Raw genomic sequence first — 24033 nt, 5'->3', positions numbered from 1 at the left:
CAGGCTGAAACAGGCTCCAGGCTCTGAGCTGACAGCACAGAGCCCGACGCGAGGCTCGAACCCACGAACCGCGAGATCATGACCTAAGCGAAAGTCGGACGCTTAACCGACTAAGCCACCCAGGCGCCCCAAAGATGATCATCTTTATCCATTCACCTATCTCTCTCTCTCTCTCTCTCTCTCTCACTCTCTCTCACACACACACACACACACGGAATATTACCTAGCCAAAAAAAAAGAATGAAGACTTGCCAGTTGCAACAACATGGATGGACCTAGAGTGTATAATGCTAAGTGAAATAAGTCATAGAAAGACAAATACCATATGATTTTACTCATATACGGAATTTAAGAAACAAAACAAATTAACAAATAAAAAAAAGAGAGAGACAAATAAACAGGCTCTTTAAATGCAGAGAATAAACTGGTTGCCAAAAGGGAGACAGATGAGAGGATGAGTGAAATAGATAAAGGGGATGAGGAGTACACTTATCTTGATGAGCACTGAGAAATGTATAGAATTGTTGATTATACTGTACACTTGCAACTAATATATTATTAACACTATTCTAATATATAATAAACACTAAAAACCTTTCTCTTTGACAATTATGATTAAGGAAATGAAAAAGGCAAACCATGGGCGAGGAGAAAATATTCACAGCACAAATATCAGACAAAAAAACTGTAACAAGAGTATACAGAAGTCTTACAACTCAATATTAAGACGAGAACAACCCAATTAAAAAATGGATAAAGGATTTTAACCAGCATTATGCAAAATAAACTATAGGAAAACCCATTAGGCACATGCCAAGATTAGTCATCAGGGAAATATTCAAATTAAAACTGCAGGAGGAAACCACTAGACACCTATTAGAATCGCTAAAATTAAAAAGACTGATCATACCAAGTGTTGATAAGGACACAGAGCAACTGGAACTCTTAACACTGCGCTAGTACTGTGGTGGAAACATGAAATTGGACAGCTACTTTGCAGAAGTTTGGCAGTTTCTTAACACGTTAAAACATATACCTACCATAAAACTCAGCTGTTACATTTCTAGGTATTTACCCCAAAGAAATGAAAACACATGTCTACATGAAGACTTGTACACAAATGTTCATAGATGCTTTATTTGTTAAGAGTCAAAATGTGGAAACCGAAAATTATCCATCAGTAGTTGAGCGCATCAACAAAATTTGCTGCATCTGTACAATGGAACCCTGCTGAAAAATAATAAATGAACAAAACATTCATATATGCAGCAACTTAGGTGAATATCAAAGTCATTATGCTGAGTGAAAAGCCAGCCAAATTCTAGAAAATACCAAGTAATTACAGTCATAGAAAGCAGATTAATGGTTGCCTGGGAAAGTGGGTGGAGGAATGAGATAACCATGGGGTACAAAGAAACTTCTGGAGTTGGGGAGACTCTCAGTACCTTGACTGTGGTGGTTTCACAGATGCATTTATCTTGCAAAACTTATCAAATCATACACCTAAGTATGTGCAATCTGCATAAAAATTATATCTGAACTACTAAGCATTTATTTCCTAAGAACTTTAAATTCACTTTGTCCAGTTCAAACCAAACCTACTCCCAACTCCACTGGATTTCTGACTAAAATTACATTAAATAACCTATATGTACATTTGGCTATGTAATAATTTTTAAAAAAATTAATTTTAGAGATGGAGTGCACTTATGGGGTAGAGGGGCAGAGGGTGAGAGAGAATCCTCAAGCAGGCTCCATGCTGAGCACAGAGCCTGACTTGAGGCTTGATCCCATCACAATCCTGGGATCACGACCTGAGCTGAAATCAAGAGTCCGAAGCTCAACTGACTGAGCCACCCAGGTGCCCTTATGATATTGTTTTCTCATTTAGGAAAAATGCTAAGTTCGTGTCTTGTTTTATATTATTGAGGCTATAGTGTTCATCAGCCCTTTCTATTTCCTTTAACTGTTTTTATTGGTATTTTATAGTATTGCCACTGTCAGTAGGTGTAACGGAAAATCTCATTTCTACTTCTGCTTGTTATTTAGAGAAAAACTTATCAGATACAGTCCATCTATCAAATTAGAGTTTTGTAGGCTTTCTACATAATTTTACATTCTGCAAGTAATCTTATTTTCTAGTGATTATACTAATTATTCTATTTTGGGGTCTTTTCATGAGCTAAAACTTAAATGACAGTGCATCTTTGCTTTGTTTCAGATTTTTATTACAATGTTTCTGATTCAATTAAAATGACGGTAATTTAATATGCTGTTGATTTACAGAAGTGATCTTTATCAAGTTTGGGAAATCCCATTTTAATCCTTCTATTTGTAAATATTATCAAATATCCTTTAGGTATCTATTGATAGAACTGTACAGTTCCTTTAAATTATTTATATAATGAGTTGCACTGATGAATTTTTTAAAATGTTACATTTTTGTTATAAATACTACTTCTTCATGTGCCAATCTTTTAATATTTTGAAGCACTCAATTTGGGCAGATTTATATACAATTGTAAACTATATTATACTCTCAACCTTACAACAGTCATTTCTTTTACCAGCAAAATGGATTTGGGAATAGTAGAGGAATTGCAATTTGGGTCATGTAAGCTATGGCAAACCATAAACAAGTCAGATTAAAGGAGAGGAATTATACTTCATAGAGAAAAGAAGTAAGTTGGGAGGGGTTGTTTTGAACCAAAGTCTACTGGAAGAAAGTGAGAGTTCAGGGTTGTGAGGGGAATGCAAGGTATGTCTCTTCCTTTTGGGGTCTGCAATTGATGATGAGTGGCAGGACATAAGAACTCCCTTTGCTGGCTTCCCAACTCCATTTTATTTTATTTTAAAAATATTTTATATTTAAGTAATCTCTACACCCAATGTGGGGCTTGAACTCACAACCCCAAGATCTAGAGTCCCATGCTCCACCGACTCAGTCATATGCCCCTCCCAATTCCATTTTACATGAGGTTTCCTTTATTCAGTTTCACAATACTTTTTAACAGACATATAGTATCACATGGTACAGATGTACTACAGTTTACTTAACACTGATTAATGGCTATTTAGGTTGCTTTTCAAATATTACAAAAAATTAATGTTTATTTTTGAAAGAAAGAGAGAGACAGAGCATGAGCATGAGCAGGGAAGGGGCAGAGACAGCAAGAGACACAGAATCCAAAGCAGGCTCCAGGCTCCGAGCTGTCGGCACAGAGACCTTCGTGGGGCTCAAACCCACGAACCGTGAGATCATGACCTGAGTCAAAGTCGGATGCTTAGCTGACTGAGCCACACAGGGCCCCTTAGGTTGCTTTTTTTTTTATTTTTTTTAATGTTTTATTTATTTCTAGAGGAGAGAGAGAGAGAGAGACAGCATGAGCAGGGGAGGGTCAGAGAGAGAGGGAGTCACAGACTGAAACAGGCTCCAGGTTCTGAGCTGGCAGTCAGCACAGAGNAGGGAGTCACAGACTGAAACAGGCTCCAGGTTCTGAGCTGGCAGTCAGCACAGAGCCCGACGCGGGGCTCGAACCCACGAACCGCGAGATCGTGACCTAAGCGAAAGTCAGACGCTTAACCGACTAAGCCACCCAGGCGCCCCAACTTAGGTTGCTTTTTAAAAACTCAATGCTGTGATAAACATATTTGTATAACAGTATACCTCTAAAATAATTTCTGATTTCACCTTTACTTTTATGCTTCCTCTATAGAGAATGGAGTGGCGGAAAAGACAAAGTTCATATATTCAAAACTTCTTGAATTTCTGATGTTCAGGTATCCCTCCTTACATAGAAAAAGTTTCCCCCCACCACCCCAGCTCCTTTTACCTAAAGACATTCTGAGTTGCCCTTCTGTAGTTTTTGAAGCTCTATCTCTACATCTTTCCTAATCTTATCCTTACCTCCAGGCAGCTATTTCTTGTGAATCTCAGGGATATGGCACATTTTATCTTTCACTGATTCATTTATGATTGTGAGTCCAATTATAATGTGTGGGTGTTTCCCCTCACACCAAACAATGACACCAGCCAGGTATCCTACAATTCAACTCAATTGTGATGCTATCTACTCAAGAAATAGTATGAGATTCCACAGGTTAAGGGTTCAGTCCTTTAAGACTGCCCTCCACTCCCATTTCAGGCACCAGCTCCAAGTCCAGGTTGTCACCTGTGTTTCTGACTGACTAGCTGTAATAGATCAGAGGTTCTAACAATCTTTTCCCTGGATTTGATTCAGATACCAGGGGAGCACACAGAACTTAGAGAAACATTTTACTTCTTAGATCACCAGTCTGTTATAAAAGGATATAATCCAAGAACAGCCAGATGGAAGAGAAGCACAGGGCGAGGTATCTGGAAATGGTGTAGGGCTTCCATGACTTCTTTGTGCACTCCCCCCTCCCCCACCCCACCTGTTTACCAACCAAGGAACTTTCTGAACCCTGTTCTTTTGGAATTTTTATGGGGATTCCATTATACAGGCATGACCAATCAAATCACTGGCTTTTGGTGATTAAATTCCATACCTGAAATTCTCTTCAGTGAGGGTTGGTTGGGTGGGGCTGAGAGTTCTCACCTTCTAACTGTGTAGTTGACTCCCCCCCCCCCCCCCCCCCCCCCCCCCCCCCCCCCCCCCCCCCCCCCCCCCCCCCCCCCCCCCCCCCCCCCGCCCCGCCCCGCAAGTAGCTCCCATTCTCACCTAGGGGCTTTCCCAAAAAGTGCCTCATTACAATAACAAAATATCTTTATGGTTCTCACCACTTAAGAAATTTCCAAGGTTTTAGGTGATGTGTGCCAGGAACAGGGAAGAAGACCAAATACAGAATTTATTATAAATTACAATATCACACTCCTCCCTTCAGCTGTCACACTACATGGGTTAAAATCTAGAAAGTTTACAATGGCAATACCCCTTCTATCTACTCTATGGTATAAGTAATTCTCAAATCTGTTGGTTTAACAGAATCACTTCAGGAAGTGGATAAAAAAAGTTTACCCTGTCATTGTGAAGCAGAATTTCAGAGGCTGGGGGCCCTAGAATATGCATTAATAACAAAATAATAATAATAATAAGAATAATAATAAAACAACTTTAAAGCCACTAAGGTCCTGATTTATTATTTATTTTACACTCCTCTTGTTGAGACTATGCTTTGTCTTCACCACATCCATGGGAGAACCTTAGGAATCCCCTCCCTTCGGGTCCACCCCTACCTGCAGGGATCCAGGTTGGGGCCAGTAGTGGGAAGGGAAGTTCCTGCCCCTGTAGGAATCATGCAAGGGCTCCAATGGTTGTGCCCATGGCAAAGGACCCTGTGTTCCTGCCAAAGAAACATGGTTTGTGTAAGGCTTTGTCCTCCTTGTTTTAACTTTTACTATGCAGAAAACAATAAAAAGGTAAATAATCCTTAAAAAGAAAAAAAAATTACAATGTCAATACCTGTAGACAAATACCATGTCACTTTTCTATTTTTTCTCATAGTCTTTGTTGGAATTATTCCATTTAATGGCATTATGATTTCATTTCCATTAAAGATCAGACTTTTATAAATATGCTTAGGAACCTACTTCTCCTCCCTTTTATTAAGTCTATAAGAAAATGTATTCCAAGTTCTAAACTAATTAAAATGAGATTTTTGTGAGCCTTGAAACTAAGACCTGGGTTTGAACTGCAGTCCATCATTTACTACCTGGGCAAGTTTTCAAACATCTCTGTTCATCAGTTTTCCTAAAGCAAGAGTGACATTTACAAAATGCCTAAAACATAGTATACACTTAGTAAATGTTAGTTTCTTTGTTTCTTCATGGTATCTCCATAATATGGCTCATAATATGGCTAATTTTGTATTCTCATTATAATTTGTTCTACCAAAGTTTCTATTAATTCTTTCATTTGAGATACAAAGTTTCTACTCTAAGGTGGATTGTTCTTACTGAATATCTGAATTCTTTAAGTCTGATTTCCAATCAGTATTCCAGCTAAAGTGCTCTAACTTCACATTTTGAAGTTTTATTTTTCTAAGCTACATCAACTGTAAATTCAGGGAAATCTTTAAGTATTATATACCATATTGACTGGATCTTGCAACTAATGTCCATTCTTGTGAGGGGCCAGCTTTTCCTATTTCCATTTTTATTATGGAAAGCAGGAAGAGAAAATGGAGGAAGCAGTGGTCTATTTTCCTTTCCAAGAGTGTGGAGAAGGCTACTCACTGTCTTCTAAATCTTTTTGAACCTTCTTTTGTAACTGAATCCCTCCTTCCAGTTAGGTACATGGCTGCCCATTCATACAGACATTTCAGGCCTCACTGCGGGTAGGGTTAACGTGTATGATTAAATTCTGGCAAACGGATGCGACCATAAATGACCTGCACTTTTGCTGCTCTTGCCCTTTCCCTCTCCTCTTCAGCCAGGATGCAGATGAGCAAAACTATCATATTACTTTAGATTTTTTTCTGTGAGAAAGAAAAAACTGCTGTCTTGTGAAGTCATTATTCTGGGCAGCAGCCAAATTTATGTTATGAATCATAGGCTATATGGACCACCAAGATGGGAACTTTTTGATATGGCTGGAAAAAAAAGTGAAAAGGGAAGAAATATTTAGCCTAGGTCTAGGAAATCTGTACAAATTCCTCAAGTCTCCTATACATAAGATGTGGAATCATGAATGGGAAGACAGAATTATGTAGTCAGATATGAGTTTTAGTATGAATTTTGAAGACTGCTGTCCAGCAATGCACTAATATATAATAGTTCTACTGTACTGAAATAAATTGTTTGTGAGCATATAAATTATAAATTTCATATGTAGTTTAGAGAATAAAGACATGTTTAGAATCCTTAAAGAAATGATATCTGTTAAAAGGTTCTCATGGTACATGCAAAAGAAACAAGTGGTATTGATTTTTGCAAGTAATGTGCTCATGACATATGGATTATTAGGTAAGTATCTTTGCAGGAAGTGGATTAAAAGTCAAAAAGGTCTGTGAGGGAATATCAGCATTTTTTTCTTCAACCACAAAAAAGTTATACCCATTTTTAGGTTTCTTCATTCTCTAATTTGAACTTAGTAAATTTACCAATGATTAATGTAGTCGTTCCATTATTAACTAAAGACATTCTACAAAGAGAAACAGATAATAAGTCTGAGAAGCAACTGCATTCTGCAAATGAATTTTGCTTTTCAGAAGATTCCTGGTGTATGCAAAGCAATTATTGTGATGTCATGTGGCATCTATAAGATATCACCAACCATTAAATTACAGGACCAAAAAATTGCATTTCATGACTGGGAAATGACTTCGATGAAAAAACTGACATCCAAGGGCACGTCATTTCAACAAACTCAGTTTTGGTGGGACCTCATAGCAGTAGGAATGAGAAACTCAGAGCACTTACTCATTACTGATGGAAAAGAAATACAGGTCCCGGCAGTAAGCAGTATATGATCTACCAACGTAATCTTAGTGATTCCCATGGGCACCACTATAGTACGCAGGACCACGGAGAGCATCTGTAGGAAAGATCCCTATCAAATACTTTTCACAGAAGACTGTTTTGTTAGTTAGAATACCGGTTCCCAGAATACTGTCTCCCAGGTTTTTGAGCAAGCAAAAAAGCAGCTGCAATCTAAAGAAAAATGAAATGCAGGATTTTTTAAAAGTGACACTGACCCACCATTATTTGCTGAAAACTACCATGAACCTACTAATGTACTTCTGTCCATGTTCGTGTTGTGCTGCTAACACCCAAGACAGAGATAAACAGGCTTACTTGAAGAAACAATGCAAGGAATTTTATAAGCAAAGTAATAAGGTTCCATAAAAACATAAAAATAAAGCGGTCTTAAATGTTTCAGAACATAACGATGCACAATCAAGCTGGCTACATGCACACATCTATAGCCTCTTAAAACCTATGTTTTTTTCTTGAAGACTGATGCTGAAAGGTTTCCAAGTATTACTAAAAATGGTTTAATTAATATTTCCTGTCAAAGGAATTAAAACAACTATTCAAGAGAAGAAAAAAAGCTTAAAAAGAATACATATTGGATGATTTCATTCATCTAACTATAGAATGCCAACAAATTTATATTGTTAGAAAGCACATCAGGGTCTGGGGCCTAGAGTGGAGGCAGGGAAGTGCTGCAAAGGGCATGGGAGACTCTTGGGAGGCGGGAAGGAAATGTTCTGTATCTTGCTTGTTGGATGGCCTCCCAAGTGTACACACATGTCAAAATTCAGTAAACTGCACTCATTAAATGGGTACAGTTTCGCGTATAAATATTATATCTAATAATATTAAATAATTAAAAATTATTATCTAATAATAATTAAAAAACAAAGAACAGAGAGGTAAAAACAAAAATACAAAACAAATCTAAAATGGAAAAGTCTGGATTAAGCCTTTCCTGAGAGCGGAGAACAAGTCTTTCTAGACCAAGCCTCACACTATCATTATTTGTATTTCTATTTTTAGCACATCTTTCAGCTAAAGATAGCGAAGAGTAAGGACACCCCTCCACATTGAATAAATCATGTGAAAACTGAAGCACTCAGCAAGTTTTAAATTATGGCAAAGTGGTTTAGAGCACAGACTTGGGTTTAAAAGTGTTGGCTTGAGGCACCTGGGTGGCTCAGTCTGGAAAGCGTCTGGCTGTTGGTTTCGGCTCAGGTTATGATCTCACGGTTTGTGGGATTGAGCCCCGTGCCGGGTTCTGCACTCATAGTGCAGAACCCGCTTGGGATTCTCCTTCCCTTTCTCTGTCCCTCCCCTGCTGGGGCTCTCTCAAAGTAAATCAATAAACTTAAAAATAAATAGATAAAAGTGGTTTTGTTTTGATCTGTAGAGTGGTCACAAAGCCATTGTGCCTGCAAGTTACCTCATATTAACAACCCCCACCCCCCCCACTGACTATTTGCTATTCAATTTAAAAATTTTCCCATGCTCTTCTTCACATCACGGGTTTATAGTGGCCACAGAGTCCTCTTGCATTCTGCCTAAAACAGCTGATGGGGGAAAAGCAGACTCAGGGACAAGTCTTAACCTTTAGGAGCCTATTTTTCCATCTGTGAAATGGGAAGACAATCTAACTACCATGTGACTAAAGAGAACATGTAACTTGGCATTAGCCATATGGGCTTCACTTATAATACATGCTCAATAAATATTTGTTAAAGAATTGAGTGAATGAATGAGCCGATTTGCTGAAATGAAGATCGAGTTTATAACAATGTGTAGGTGTGCACATAGGTGTTGGTTGGGGGACTAGTAGGTAGATAATGCAATGAAATGCTTAATATAACTTAGATATACTGCAGGAAACCAGTTTCCTGATGAGAAGAATGACTCAGTGATGTATATACCATGTTGTACTTCATATAAATGATGACTTAATGAAATTGTGAAGAGCACCCACTTAACAAAAACTCTGAATGATTAGATAGATATGTTAACTGGCCAATCACCTAGCCTCTCAAGAATCATTATTATGTTACAACAGTGTTGAGTACTGTAAGAATACTCACTTTTCAGTTTTTATTTGATTTTGTGTAAGGTGAACATAAGGCCAGGGCAGAACCCCTCACAGCTCATTTGCTGATATAAATCATTAACCATTTTTATAAACGAGTTTAGAATAACAATCTGAATTTTATTACAAACAAAAATATATCTAAAAAGCTTCCTTCAATTATACAGTATGCACAAGGATTTCTGCATTACATTGTTTTACATAAAATGTTCTGAATGACAGAAGGGGAGCTTCCTACCATTAGAAGAGGAGTTGACTGCTGAAAACCACACACTTAACAGAAAGGAAAGTTTCATAGGCAAAGCCTATGATCTCTGGCTAGAGGCTGGAGCTGAAACTAGGAACATAAAAGAAACTTGGAGAAAAAAAGACAATAAATATTCTAAAATGCTTTAGCAAAAAGAGCCAAACATTTGTAAACAACTTTTAGTTAAACAAGTCTCTTCAATATGCGGTGTTGCTATAAAGTCAAGTCTTAACTGATTTTCATTTAACTCAGAAAAGTTACTTTTACTGCTGAGGAGTATTTATTTCTCTCTAGACTTGTTTTCTTTTCCTAGAGAATCAAATGTAATTAGGGATTGTTCGGAGTTTCTTAAAGGGGTGGCCTTTTAGCCACTTGCTTGTCTGTTTGCTATTTCCACCCAAAATGAGGGCTAGAGTAAAAGGTAAAATCAGAATCTATAAAAATTGTGGCTCCTTACTAGACTCTGTTTGGAGGTTTAATGGGTGAGGATGCTGATAAAACTAGCTGTGGATTTTAATTATCCCTGCTGTACTTTTCTCCCATCAAGGATAATCAGGACTTAAAAAGTATGAGCTTTGCAACAGAACTACTTAAAAACCACCTAGGCTGAGCTGCACTCAGCGTCCAGGACAATCACTGTGTGAGAACCCCCAGGAACTTACTGTAAACAAACAAGCAAGTGTTCAAGAGCCTGTTTTTGCACCTGGCACCGTGACTTAAAACTACTATTTTCTTCTGTCTTCCTATTTGAGACTTTTATGAAGTGATTACATGTAACAATAATAAATTTTCCCTTTAAGTATAATGATATATAGTAAAAACACATTAATGCCTAGAAATAAAATCTGAAATCCATAATGCTAAATCCTACTGGAAAAGTCAAGCATTAGCATCCACACTTGAATGTCTTGTGCTCTGATAGAATCAGAAAAGTCTCTAAACACTGACTAGGTCCCTCTTGGTGAAGTGACACATGTACATAACAAGCATAACAATGTTAGGAGTTCTACTTTTTCTTAGCCTACAGTTATTTTCTGTGCCAATTTGATTTTACTATTAATGTGTTGCGACCAGTATCACTTTCAGCTACGTAATCAAATTATTTGGGAATAATAACCTTTCTTTTATTTAAATCAAGTAATGCTAGACATTTATTTACTGGAAACTTTCTAATAATAGAGTTTGAGGAAGCTAAAAATGACACAGTTTAGTACAAACTGTCTTTTACCTTTATTGCTTGTATACACAGGAATACATTATAAAACTCAGTGGGAGGAGGAAAAAAAAATAACAGAAGAAAAAGTTACCTGCTTTAGCATTTTTTAAGAATAGTTTTGATAACTTCTTAGATCAACTTGCTTATCTGAAACAGAGCAAAACTACAATACAATCATGATATAATTCTAATAATCACAGCAATTATGCTTTCATTTTTAATTGTCTCTTCATAAAACATTGCTATAAAAATGAGGTTGATGACATCCTTACTTAAAAGACACCTTGTACTGGTATCAAAATGTGATTTACTTTTAACACCAACTGAAAAAATAGAGCTTATATAGTCTATTATTTCAATGAAGTTTTTTTTATTACTTTTATTTTCAAAGTTTATGGTAGCAAAGTTATTGTTAACAATATAAATTTTCTCTTTATAAGTGTTGAAATTCCCTTAAAAGTGTTGAAAGGCAGCAGGCATTCTAGAATGGGCTTGCAAGGAAAATCAATTATTCCAATGTTGATAAATAGTACAGCTGATGAATTTATATTTACTTCTTTAACTTCCTTACTAACTTCTTCTGATTTGCGAGTTTATTTTTAATTGTTTACTCTTTTGGTACCATGAATCTAAGCCCAAGCCTTTTAGCTAGAGCAATTATTTTCATTCTCCATCATTTCTCTTCAGTTTTTCAAATATACACTACAACAATTCAATAATCATTGCAGGAAGGAATGATCATTTAAGCTGGATCATGTTCATTTACCTTTTAATTTCATTTAAGAGATATTAATATTAGAGTCATAAAATCTTTACAGTTTCAACACACATACACACAATCACAGAATTAAAAATCTTTATATCTTAAAAAAAAAAAAGGGTTCTATTTTGTTCAATGTATCATAGTCAAATTTCAGTCCAATGAAATATGCTTTTATTAAATACAGCAGCCGCCACTTACCTTTAAATATTTTATGGATGGAACTAAGTTCAGTACTGATTGAAGGATGCTGGCATCAGAGCCCTCACTTTGGAACTATCTCTAAAGGTTCTGCATTTCTATAATGTACCACCAATTATTCTAGATTTCTAATACCCTGTCTTTAACTTGGTATATACCACCTTTTGGAAAAAAAAAAAAATTTGTTTTTTGAGATGAGATACAAGAACAAAATCATTCTTGAGGTTCCACCTCGAAAAAAGGCGATGTTTGCACATAGCAGCTAGTTTGATGCCCCGTTTTGTTACGCTAGCCTTCACACAATGAGCATGCATATACAGCCATGGTTCACTGCATCTGTTTTGAAGTTGAGAACTGCTGCTTATTCAAGTCACAGATGCCCCCATGTTATGCAAGGAGACAGTTGAATTGCATGTCCACCATGAGAAAAAGAAAATAAACGATGAAACAAAATGCAGCAAATATAGGCAGTTGGCATTCAGAACATGTCCCAAAGCTAACACTCATGAACTGTCATTAGAAGGGCTTTTCTTTCCTTAAAAAAAAAAAGTCTTTCTTTGCATATTTTAAAATTTGAAGGTCCCAGAGAATCATGAAGTGCCTTGTCGTTTTTGCTGCTGGCTTCTGATGACCTCTAGTTGCTTTTTGCATTGCTGGTAGTAAGTAGAAAGGCTTTTGTTTTCATCTAAAAGCTTTTTATGTTCCTGTACCAGACGAGATGTATTTTGCTGGTCCTTTTCATCCTGGTCCAGTTCTGCAACTTGTTCTTGCCTAAAAACAAATGCCACATAACAAAATATTATACATGATAGAAAAATTTATACTTTAGTAACTGATGAGTTCAACTGGTCAGAACTTTTATTCTGGCTCTGACAATATGCATGTTAGGGACACTACTCAAATGTAATTGCAGGCTAGAATGGAACTAGCATCCACTCTTCTGGTTTACCCACACAAACACCATAATTCTTTTAATAAGTTAACTGTACTTAGACATTAGTGAATACATATAAATGGTATAATTAAAGTTTCAGAAAATTTTATCTGGTATCCCTTTTGTGTAGGAAGAAAAAAAGATGGGGAAGGGCTGTGACCACAAGAAAATAACATTATGCTTTTACCACTCACATTCCATTTTACACTCATGAACTTTTATTCGTGGTCTGAAGTCAGTCTTATTTAACCACAGTGCAAAGTGGGGGGCTAATACAACATTTGCAAGCTAATTAAAATAGATGCTATCAACTTAAATCTGTTTCTTATTTTTTTTTTAGTTTTTTATGTTTTATTTATTTTTAGGAGAGAGAGAGAGACAGCGTGAGCAGGGGAGGGTCAGAGAGAGAGGGAGTCACAGACTCTGAAACAGGCTCCAGGCTCTGAGCTGGCAGTCAGCACAGAGCCCGACGCGGGGCTCGAACCCACGAACTGCGAGATCATGACCTAAGGGAAAGTCGGACGCTTAACCGACTAAGCCACCCAGGTGCCCCTGTTTCTTATTTTAAAACAGAACAATACAGTACCACTTTTAAATGAGTTAATCACTTTTAAGAACACTTTCAGGAAAGACTCTTAGAGACTTTTATAGCCTGATAAGCTTTTTAAAGTCTCCTTTATTTGGGAGAAGTTCAGTATTAACTCCTACAGCACAGTTGCTGGATATAACTGAATAATTAATGAAAAGCCTCCCAATGATCTTCTGGTAATACTTCTCATTTTTAAAGGAAGTATTTAAGAGGCGCCTGGGGGGCTCAGCTGGTTAAATGTCCGACTTCAGCTCAGGTCATGATCTCACGGTCTGTAGGTTTGAGCCCCGTGTCAAACTTTTGTCCAGCTCAGAGCCTAGAGCCTGCTTTGGATTCTGTGTCTCCCTCTCTCTCTGCTCCTTCCCTGCTTGTATGTCTTTGTCTACCTCTCAAAAACAAATAAACATTAAAAAAAAATATTTAAAATTGATTAAAACCATCATAGTTTTCATATTCTCTCAAACCATCATTTATTTTTTCTAGCACAAAACTCCTCTTTCAAATGAATAAAATATGAAAAAAGTATAGGTTAAATATGTGAAATAAGAAAGTTTTTTTTAAACATAAATTATCAACAATTCTGTAATTAGCTCTACAATTTGCAGACTCTAATGTTATACCCTTTAAGGTATGGAGTTGGAATCATTTAAATTGTTATAACAGCAAATTGCGATGGAGCTACTTTTTGTTGTTTTGTTGTTTTTCGAAGTACAAAAAGAAGTTAGTCCAGGAAGCAAAAAATTTTCATTTATTTAGATTAAAATCAATAGAAGGAATCCTATTACCACGTATACCTATAGCTGCCATGAGTTTTTCCTACAGCACTCCATTTTAGTTACCACAATAACTCAGCTTCACAGGTACAAAATTTCATGAGGATCATGCTTAAGAAAACTGAAGTTTTTGGGTTTCTTTAAGAATTTCAAATAAAGGAGTATGTAAATTATAGTTGTTAAGAGAGGAGGGCAGCCTCCTAACTCTCAGAAAAACACATGTGAGTAGTATAAAATTCCCAAGAAAAACACTCACAGGTGTAAAATATAGTAATTTTATTCTCCTCAACATATACCTGGAGAGAATATATCTACAAAATGTTTCTAAGATAAAGCACAAGTGAATATTAGTAAATCAAATTATTTCACCTATGTACAAGGAAATAATAAATCTTTATAATTATAAATCTAAACAGTTTTTAATTTTAAAATTCTTAGAACATAAAAGATGTTTATACAGCACTAGTTTATTTTCCTTAGTTTTAATATCTGTAGTCAAAAAGATTTAGTTTTGCAATAATAGCCGAAAGTTGCTTCAAACCTAATGGGAAATCTATGTAAAACCTCCAATTTGGAAATATAGTTGAATAACATGGTACATGTCCACTTATATGTGTATTTTTGTATAGTATGCAAATGTGTTTTCCTTTCCTTTTGATTTCCTTAATAAAATTTTCTTTTCTCTAGCTTACTTTATTGTAACTGTTTATGTTATTGGTAAGGATTCCAGTGAACAGTAGGCCATTAGCAGTTATGTTTTTGCCGAGTTGGAAGTACATGCAGATTTCTGAATGAGTGGGACCCAGAACCCCAATCCCCAAGGGATTTAAGGGTCAACTGCATGCTTAATGATTAATTCTGAAAATTATAAAGTTTTCATGTCTTAAAACATTTCATCTTAACATTTTAGACCCAAAATACTAATGTGTTTTATTTTTATTCATAAAAGATAACTTACTTTCTCTGTAATAACAATGCAATTTCTGTTTGAACTTTCATATATTCTTGTGCCATTTTACAATGCTGTTCAAACACTGCCATAGATTCTTTGGAGTTTGGGCATGGTGCTAGAGGCTGAAAATAAATCAGGAATGTTAAAACATAATTAAATCAAATCTCAATATTGAGCTGAGAGTTAAGATGGTGACTGTGATATATTTTTATAGCACTAAAGCAATGATCTTTTAAAAATAAGTGTTAAACCATGGCCTAGAAAATTTCAGTGTCCTTTTGTCAGAGTTAACTCACAGCTTAAATTCATACTTGTGGTTTTAACACTTTCCTTGTTATAGAGAATCATGACTAGCGTGATCGCTGGCCTCTGGTTTTTCACTTCAGGTTGCCAAGCTGTATTATACCAAAAAAGGGTTTATGGCTCTCATACTCATGAGGAGACACTGAAGTGTATTACTTACATTTTCAGTCACTATGAACATGACAGTGCATTACAAAATCTAAGTAGAAATGAGCTTATGTAAATTTTATACTGTTGTGCACTGAAAGAGCAAAAATGCTATTCTTGGCATCCTTAAACAAAGATATGGGAGTATTTTAAGACAACTGTTAAGAACATAGGACTTTGCTAATGTTAAACTTCATCAACTTAACTGAATGAATTAATTTAACCTGATTTTACAAAGTCTGAGGAGGCCAACTAAAAGCATAAATAAATGAATATATGATGACAAATATGAACACAACTGTTAGCTTTCTAGATAGATTCTCTAAACCTTTTCTATAAAGAAAAAGTAAAAACAATCACTGAGAAACTACTCCTTTACCTGTAGTTGGTGATCCAGTGTAAGATAAGCCATTGGGATGGAGTTATCTGATCCATTGGTATCTGGAATTCAAGGATTTGTTTATTTATTTTCTATCATAAATAATTATAAACAAAAAGCAAGAAAGCTGCATGAGATATTGGCATTTTTTTTTTTACTAAAGTAAATAATACATGAAATAAAATTATTGCTACTGGTAATGAAGAGAGTCAAAGTCTGAATTTGAAAGGTAAACACAGAACATCCAATTACCAGATAATTAGAATGCAAGCATACTCTCATACAATTTAAGTTGGCTATAGATTACATAATATTAAAGTTTACAAACCCTTATTCAATTAAAAACAAAAACAGTGGTATGGAACCTTTAGTACTTTAAATTTGGTTTTCACTGACCCTACCTAATCAAAGCTCATATCTTTCTTTCCTTGATGATGCTAAGTTTGCTACAAGGCTGTGTCAACCCCGTGAACATTCGTGCTCTATAATAAAAAAAGGAGGGAAAATAAGAGATCTATTCTCTTCCAGTGGATTACCTTCAATTTACATAGTTCTGGTGTGAACGCCCAACCCACTTCTCCTATGAGAATCACCGCAGAAAATGAAAGATGTTTTTGATTGGGAGTATGTTAAACACAGGTATAATGAACGGTAGGTATATGGAAACTAGTTCAGTGTACTGTGTGAAACAGTTAAATGGATTAAATCAAACAACTAGGCCATTTTACCAAACTGGACAGCTTTTGTTTGTATTTCATATGAGGTAAACTGTCATAACAACTTGCACAAGTCACATGGGATTAACATTTATGGCTCCAGAAGCAGGCAGGATAACTGTGAAGTAATATGGACTTTTTATTTCAGAAGAAGCTGCTTTCCCACTGTTAGGAAAGAGTAAATGAGCTAAACAATTAAACTGTTCAGCCCTTTTCCTGACAAGTGACTCCTTGAAAGAGTGGTACAGATAAAGACAAGGTCAGGCTGACAGCAAGACACTGTATGGAATGCAATAAAAAAACTAGGACAGTCTGATGGTTCAGTAACCTCAATTTATTGTTGACTGATATTCTAGTTTCTTTTTTTAAAGCCATTGAGAATGTGCTTGCAAGTGACTCTAAAAGCTAAGCTAAATCAGATGAAATAAGATAATGCATGTAAGAAATACCATGCAATGCTGGCTTATGGTAAGCAGTTAACACATGGTGGTGATAGTTACTGTTGTTGTCACTGTTAAAGATACAAAATTGAGCATTAGGAAGGACAGGTAATTTTAAATTCTTAAGTGTGTTTTTCCAATTGAAAAAGTAATTTTTTAAATATGTAATAATAAGTAATAACAGTAAGTAAAAAGAAAAATGCTTATTGAACACTGGAATGCAATAAAGAAAAAGTAACAGCATATTGCCTAGTAGAGTCCTACCTACCCAAAATCATATACACTAACATAAATGTTTCCTGAAATGGTTAAGCAAGAAATACACTTAATTATTATTTCCCTGACCAACTCTTTCCCCACCCACAACAAGAGTTTCAAACTATGCTCCCATGGAACACTGTTTTCCACGAAATTACAACTGATTGGGGCGCCTGGGTGGCTCAGTTTGTTGAGCGGCAGACTCTTGGTTTCAGCTCAGGTTATGATTTTGCAATTTGTAAGCTCGAGCCCTGCACTGGGGATTCACGCTGATAGTGCAGAGTCTACTTTGGATTCTCTCTTTCCCTCTCTCTGTCCCTTCCCTGTTCATGCTGTCTTTCTCTCTCTCAAAATAAATAAATTAATTAAAAAAATTATTTCCCCTTGACTTTATAGGAAAAATTAAGTGTCTTGAACTCTTTTAAAAACATTTCTATTCGTATTACTCTTTCTTAAATCTTTCATACTTGGATATATCTTATTAAATAAATACCCTATAACTGATAGGTATTTTAGAATTAAGTATATCAGTGTTTCACAGTATTCAGTGAATGGAAGAAAAAGAATCCAAGGATTGTGTTATTAACTATTAAAATACTCAGCTTACACTGCAAAGATAGTTTATTAAATAAAGCATGCTTAGTTTATTTCATTTTTAATGGGCCAGTATTGTGACTCTATAATATTGTAAGCTGTGGGCTCCATGTCTTATACTTCTCTCTTTGCAAGTAAGAGAAACTCTTCAGTGAGTGTTTCCCGCCCCCCTCCCTCTGCAGCTCCCTCTACTGTGTCTAGCCATCTTTCTAACTGCTCTTGGGTATGTATGTCTTTCTTTATCCCCACGATGGTATAAATAGAAACCCTAGAGCCTTCATTATGTGCTATGATTATTAATTGACATATGCTTATTTTTCTCTGACAATGCATGGACATCTCTTTTAAAGTAAAAATATCTGATTAATTAGGTTATTTTAACTATGTATGCACTTCTCAATTTTTCCTAAATCAGAGGCCTTCAAAGAAAAAGGATTTACTAGTATCTCTTCCCTGTAATTTATTGTATTAGTTTATCAATACTTTACTTAGAAACAGCACAAAGTTGAACTTTATTAAATATAAAGCTTAAGCCAATCTCAAGTTCTAAAATTATATTCAAAATTATTTAAAAATGCCAAAGACAAATTTCAGTTGAATTCTGGACTAGGTACAATTTCTAACTTTGGTATTTTGTGGTATGTTAGGTCCCAGAAGAGAATAAAAGAATCAGACTGAGGTTGGAAGGTTGGAAGAACATAGGAAGTAGAAAAACACAGCAGTTAAGTGAGAGAGACATAAGAGAATTTTTATTTTCTTTCATGAGTTCACATCTGCCACATGGTGACTGATATGTCTGCATCAGTCTACACTGAAGTCAGTAGGCCCAGTCAAGTTGAGTGTTTCCCTCACCTGACGGCTGAAGAACCAAAAAGAGCTAACAGTACCTGAGTATTAATGATCAATCCTGTCAAAAGCACTTCCCTATCTACCTCTGAGGAGAAGCACATAATGATGAATTCTGTATATGTGCTGAGTACTGGTGAATGTTCTGGACAGTCCTAGATTGGGCCATGCTAAGGGTGAAACTTAGAGAGGAGTTTTTGCCACCACTAAATTTAAACTTACTAAAACTAGAGAGTACACCCTTGGCTAAACATAGTTGTATCTAACATGAAACAGAGAAAAGCTACTCAGTTAATTTTTTATATTAAATTATGAACTTGACTAAGCATGCCAAATATCTATAAATACTTGTAAGTAGTGTTTTTGTTTGTAAAGACAGAAAGCTTACTTTTTAATTTTGATTTAATTGCCACTATTAATAACATAGTTGATATTATACAGAATCCCAAATGATCTAATTTTCCAAGGTCTAAGAGATCATCTTTCCCTTTCTGACATAATGACATATAAAAAATAAATTTTTATAGAAGCATACTGCTGAGTATTTATCAAGGAATTCTCTTATTGCTATGGAAAATTTAATTCCACTGTGGCCCATTATTTCCTGCTTGCCCATAATAAAACTATTCTATCATTAGATTTTAATACTAATATTTTAACCAGTTAGTCATTCATGTTAAGGATTTTAGTAACTCTTAATAGGCTTTTTAAGGTCTAGTTAATAGAAATTTATGCAAGTGAAATGAAGTGTCCCTACCAATTAAAAATGATTCAAAAGGTCAATGGTAAAAATTTTTTTTCTCACTGAAGTGAGGTACTGGCATCTTTTGTCTTTAAAACAAAAGACTGAGATGAAGAGGATGATTTTTATTATTCTGATTTTACTTCTTTAAAAGACAATGACTTTACTATTATCATCTAGTAGGATGAATCAAAAATAGGAAAATCAGAGACTTAAGTTCAAGAATACAATATCTTCCTGTCTGTAAAAAACCCAAACCAAACCATGTTCAAAATACATGTTTAGTATCTGGGGGGGAAAATGCAAAGGGCAAGACAATCTCAGTACTCAAAAGTCATATTTTCCTTTTAATTTTTTTTATAGTTTTGTTTTTTAGATAGAAACAGAGCATGAGCAGGGGAGGGACAGAGAGAGAGGGAGACACAGAATCTGAAAGAGGCTCCAGGCTCTGAGCTGCCAGCACAGAACCCGATGCGGGATCGAACCCACAAACCGCGAGATCATGACCTGAGTCGAAGTCGGATGCTTAACTAACTGAGCCACCCAGGTGCCCCTCAAAAGTCATCTTTAAGGTTAATGCTAAATATTTGATTTTATTACTATAAAAATCTAACCTACTGTAAAATGCCTGCCTTTATAAAGATCAGAGTCATTACACAAAGAAATGAAAACAAGTATGATAAATTCAGCTTTGTAATTATAATCAGAAAATGCACTAGTCACCTGTGGAATCATCAGGAGTCCATGGATGACTTCGACTTGGCTTTTCCGAGGTTGGTCCTGAGGTAGTGATCATTCTGACGCTAGGACTGGATGACCTACTGCTTACCTGTAGGAAGTAGTAAAAGGAGGAACAAAAATGTGATTTTTATGTGGGAATAAAAAAAAGATAAGAGAAAATTTTTATTATAAAGCAAAGGATAGGATTCCATTTTCTATCAGCAGAGGTTCTGAAACACTCTTGCAAAAAATAAATAAATCCTCTAAAAAGTTTTTATATATGTATTTTTTATCAAATTTATATGCATACATGATACCTCTGAAAACGTGGTGAGTTTTCAGGGCACCTGAGTGGCTCAGTGGGTTAAGCATCTGACTCTTAGTTTTGGCTCAGGTCATGATCTCACAGTTCATGAGTTTGGGATTCTCTCTCTCTCTGCCCCATCCCTGCTCTCTCTAAAGCAGTAAATAAACTTAAAAAAAAAAAAAAGCTTGGTGAACTTCCAAGAAAGTAAGAGAAATGCTCTGAGACCAGAAAAGCAGCAGCATCAGGAGTCTAGTAAGTGCTTAAGCTGTTAGACCTGGAACTTTCATTTGGACACCAATTACCTAGAGCTTTTGTTTTGACTACCTTCTGTACTCAGAGGAATAAGCATAAAGTTTTGGGCCTTTGTTGAATGGGAATGAGACCAGAGAACTGCCTTGCTTAAAGCTAAAACCCAAGAAAGGCTTCACTCTTGGGGAAAGAGTAAACTAGAAAAAAAAATCTACCTTATAAAAGCAGATAGCAAATAAATTTGTCTGTGTTGGTAGTGGCTCTGGGTAGAGAGGAAAAAAATGTGTACTGTGAATTCATAAAATATTTCCATAATTGATGGAAGATACAACAAATCGCAATGACAACCAATCCCAAGCAGAAAAAAATAACAGAAAATCTACAATACTGAGTTAAACATGGGTCATATCGTTGTCATATTCCAGAAAACAAAGACAAATAGAAGACAGCATGAAACAGCCAGAGAAAGAAGAGAATACACAAAAGAATACTAGTCAGGTTCTCAACAGCAAAAAGGAAGCCAGAAGCCAGAAGCCAGAAGAAAGTGGAGTATCTACACACTACAGAAGGAAAATAACTGCCAACTTAGAACTGGTTAGCCAACAAAAATGTAAAGAATGAGGTCAAAATAATATTCTTAGACAAGCAAAACGAAGTCCACCATCCATATACTCTTACTAAAACAGTTTCTAAATCATGAACTTTAGGGATAAGAAAAGTTTTTCCCTGATGGAAGGGCCAAGTCACAATCAGGAATACTGGTAAACACAAGGATGAATCTATACACGGAAAATATTCAACAATGGAAACATGACTTATTTGTAAAATTTCCAAGCAAAAAATAAATAGGATAGAACTAAAAACTGAATAACAAAAGCATAAGCAAAAGAAGGAATGATTTAAAAATACTTATATTGTTGAGGGTGAGAGTAAAGATATTAACACTAGGTTGAGTATGAGTGTTAAAGTTTCATAGGTAATTAAAACACATAATAATACATTTGACTCTAAATTAGAAAGACATATAATGGAATAAGCAATGTATTTGTTTAATTCAAATGAAGGCAAAAAAGGAGGAAAAAGAGAAAAAAGACAAAGCATAAAACAAGAAGCAGCAAATTTATCAGTATTATAAATGGATTAAACTCTTCAGTTAAGAGATTTAACAGTGTCAGGCTGGATTAAACACTGTTTATAAGAATTAGATCTAACAGAGATAGAGAAAACAGGAAGTTAAAGGATAAAAAAGGATAATCAGGCAAACCTACACAAAATAAAGTTATTCAGCTATATTATATGAGAGAATACATTTTAGGGAAAAAAATACTAGAGAAAGAGATAAAATGATTAAGTGAGTCAATTCATTATGTAACAACAATTCAAAACTTATGTGCTCTACCTATTATAGTATATGCTGTATCTATACACAGCTTCCAAATAGATAAAGCAATAAAACTGCAAGGGAAAAGGGACATATTCACCATCATCTTGAGATATTTTAATACTCCTCTGTAAATGATTTATAATAAAAGCAGACCAAAAAACCAAATACAATACTAGTAAAACCTGAACTCCAAAAACCAAACTTGATCTAAACATAAAGATATGGCTAAAAACTGAGAATATGTATTCTTTTTAAGCACCATGGAACATTTATGAAAACTGATCATGTACTAAACAAGCAAATCTCAAAAAACTTAAAAGAATTTATCTTATGAACCACGTATTTTTGTACTGATTCAAAATTAACCTTAAAAATCTCATATGTTTAGACATTTAAAAACACTTCCAAATGACTCACTGGTCAAAGAAAAAAAAGTGGAAATGAGAAGGCATATGATTTTTACCATGGAACACAATAAAACCTGTAGTATGCAACTAAAGAGGCACATGGACAAAAATATTTAATTCTAAATATTTAGATTTTAAAAAATCAGAAGCAGTGACAATTTACAAGTTAGGCATTTAACTTACAAAATTAGAAAAAGAACAAAGTTAATCAGTCTCCCCCTCCTCCCAAATAACAGCATATAAATGAGAGAATACTACAAAAATTTGGTGGTTAGTAACTTAAAAATAAAACAAAAAAATCATCAAGTTAAACAAATTCCAAAAGTATATAAATCACCAAAATTTCTATACATTATAGAAAACGCTGAGCCCAGATGATTTTACAGTTGAGTTCTATCAAACAATCAAGAAAATGTCACTTTCGTCTTAAAGAAATTATTCTAGAAAAAAGAAACACTTCTTGACTCATTCTGCAGAGGTAGTAAACCTGAAAGTTGAGGTTATCCCACAACTGCAAAAGCCCCTTGATGCTAGGAATTCTATTAATCCAATTCATCATATTAACAGATTAAAGGAGAAAAATCTCAATAGATACATTAAAAGGCATCTGACAAAATATAACAGCCATCTACAAAACTACATTTAACAAACTTAAATTCCATTTAAGAGAAGAAAATTTCTTAACTGGAGATATTTATAACATGTCTAGAAATGTGGTCTGAAAGAAAATGGCATTGTAGGCTGGTGGATGACAACAGGGAGGCCACAGGCAAGGAATACAAAGACAGACTCATAGGAATTGATCATGTTCCATTTCCTAATAAGCTGGGTGGTGGGTTCATGAGTGTTCATTTTATTATTAGGTTTGTGTTCATTTTATCAGGTTTCATAACTTACATATATTCTTATCTATGTATTGTTATTTCATATATTAAAAACTCTCAAAGGATATATGACCTAAAATGTATTTTATAAGAATCTTTTTTAAAAAAGCACCTGTTTTTCTTAAAGTGTTAGTGAATACCCTATAGAAGACTCAAAAAAGAATAGAGTTATACAAAGTAAAACATAAAGAGTAGGAACACTCATGAAGGACCTTATGTCCAGTTTTAATATGTAAACATGGAAAAATACTCAAAGACTACATTAAGTAAAATGAAGGGAAATATAGCAGTGGAAAGTACCCTTGAGTAGAAATTAGCAGATGTGAATTCTAATTATGGTACAATGTCTGATTTAGTTCACTTCAAGAAGTCTTGCTTTCTTTATCTAGAGAGGGGTTGGGACTGGGTTAAAGACGTGATGACTTTTAGCATATTATCCACTGCTAATG

At 35.2% G+C, this 24033-nt stretch overlaps 1 protein-coding gene across 2 annotated transcripts in view; it reads right to left on the bottom strand.

Annotated features, from left to right (window-relative positions):
• Window positions 1-9635: 9635 nt before the first annotated feature.
• The window catches only part of MAP3K7 (mitogen-activated protein kinase kinase kinase 7), a 75168-nt gene continuing 60770 nt past the window's right edge, over window positions 9636-24033 (bottom strand). For both annotated transcript variants that reach the window (XM_039232174.1, XM_039232175.1), the window contains 4 exons: window positions 20357-20462; window positions 16038-16099; window positions 15215-15330; window positions 9636-12731 (listed from right to left, as the gene is read on the bottom strand). In XM_039232174.1, coding sequence (XP_039088105.1) covers window positions 12551-12731; window positions 15215-15330; window positions 16038-16099; window positions 20357-20462 — 465 coding nt within the window. In that variant the 3' untranslated portion in view covers window positions 9636-12550. The remainder of the gene's footprint in view (window positions 12732-15214; window positions 15331-16037; window positions 16100-20356; window positions 20463-24033) is intronic.

The sequence above is a fragment of the Hyaena hyaena genome, unplaced genomic scaffold, assembly GCF_003009895.1.
Source record: "Hyaena hyaena isolate Hyena2069 unplaced genomic scaffold, ASM300989v1 scaffold_66, whole genome shotgun sequence".
Classification (NCBI taxonomy): domain Eukaryota; kingdom Metazoa; phylum Chordata; class Mammalia; order Carnivora; family Hyaenidae; genus Hyaena; species Hyaena hyaena.
Note: the sequence above shows the minus strand (reverse complement) of the source record. Positions and strands in the feature narration are given on the sequence as shown.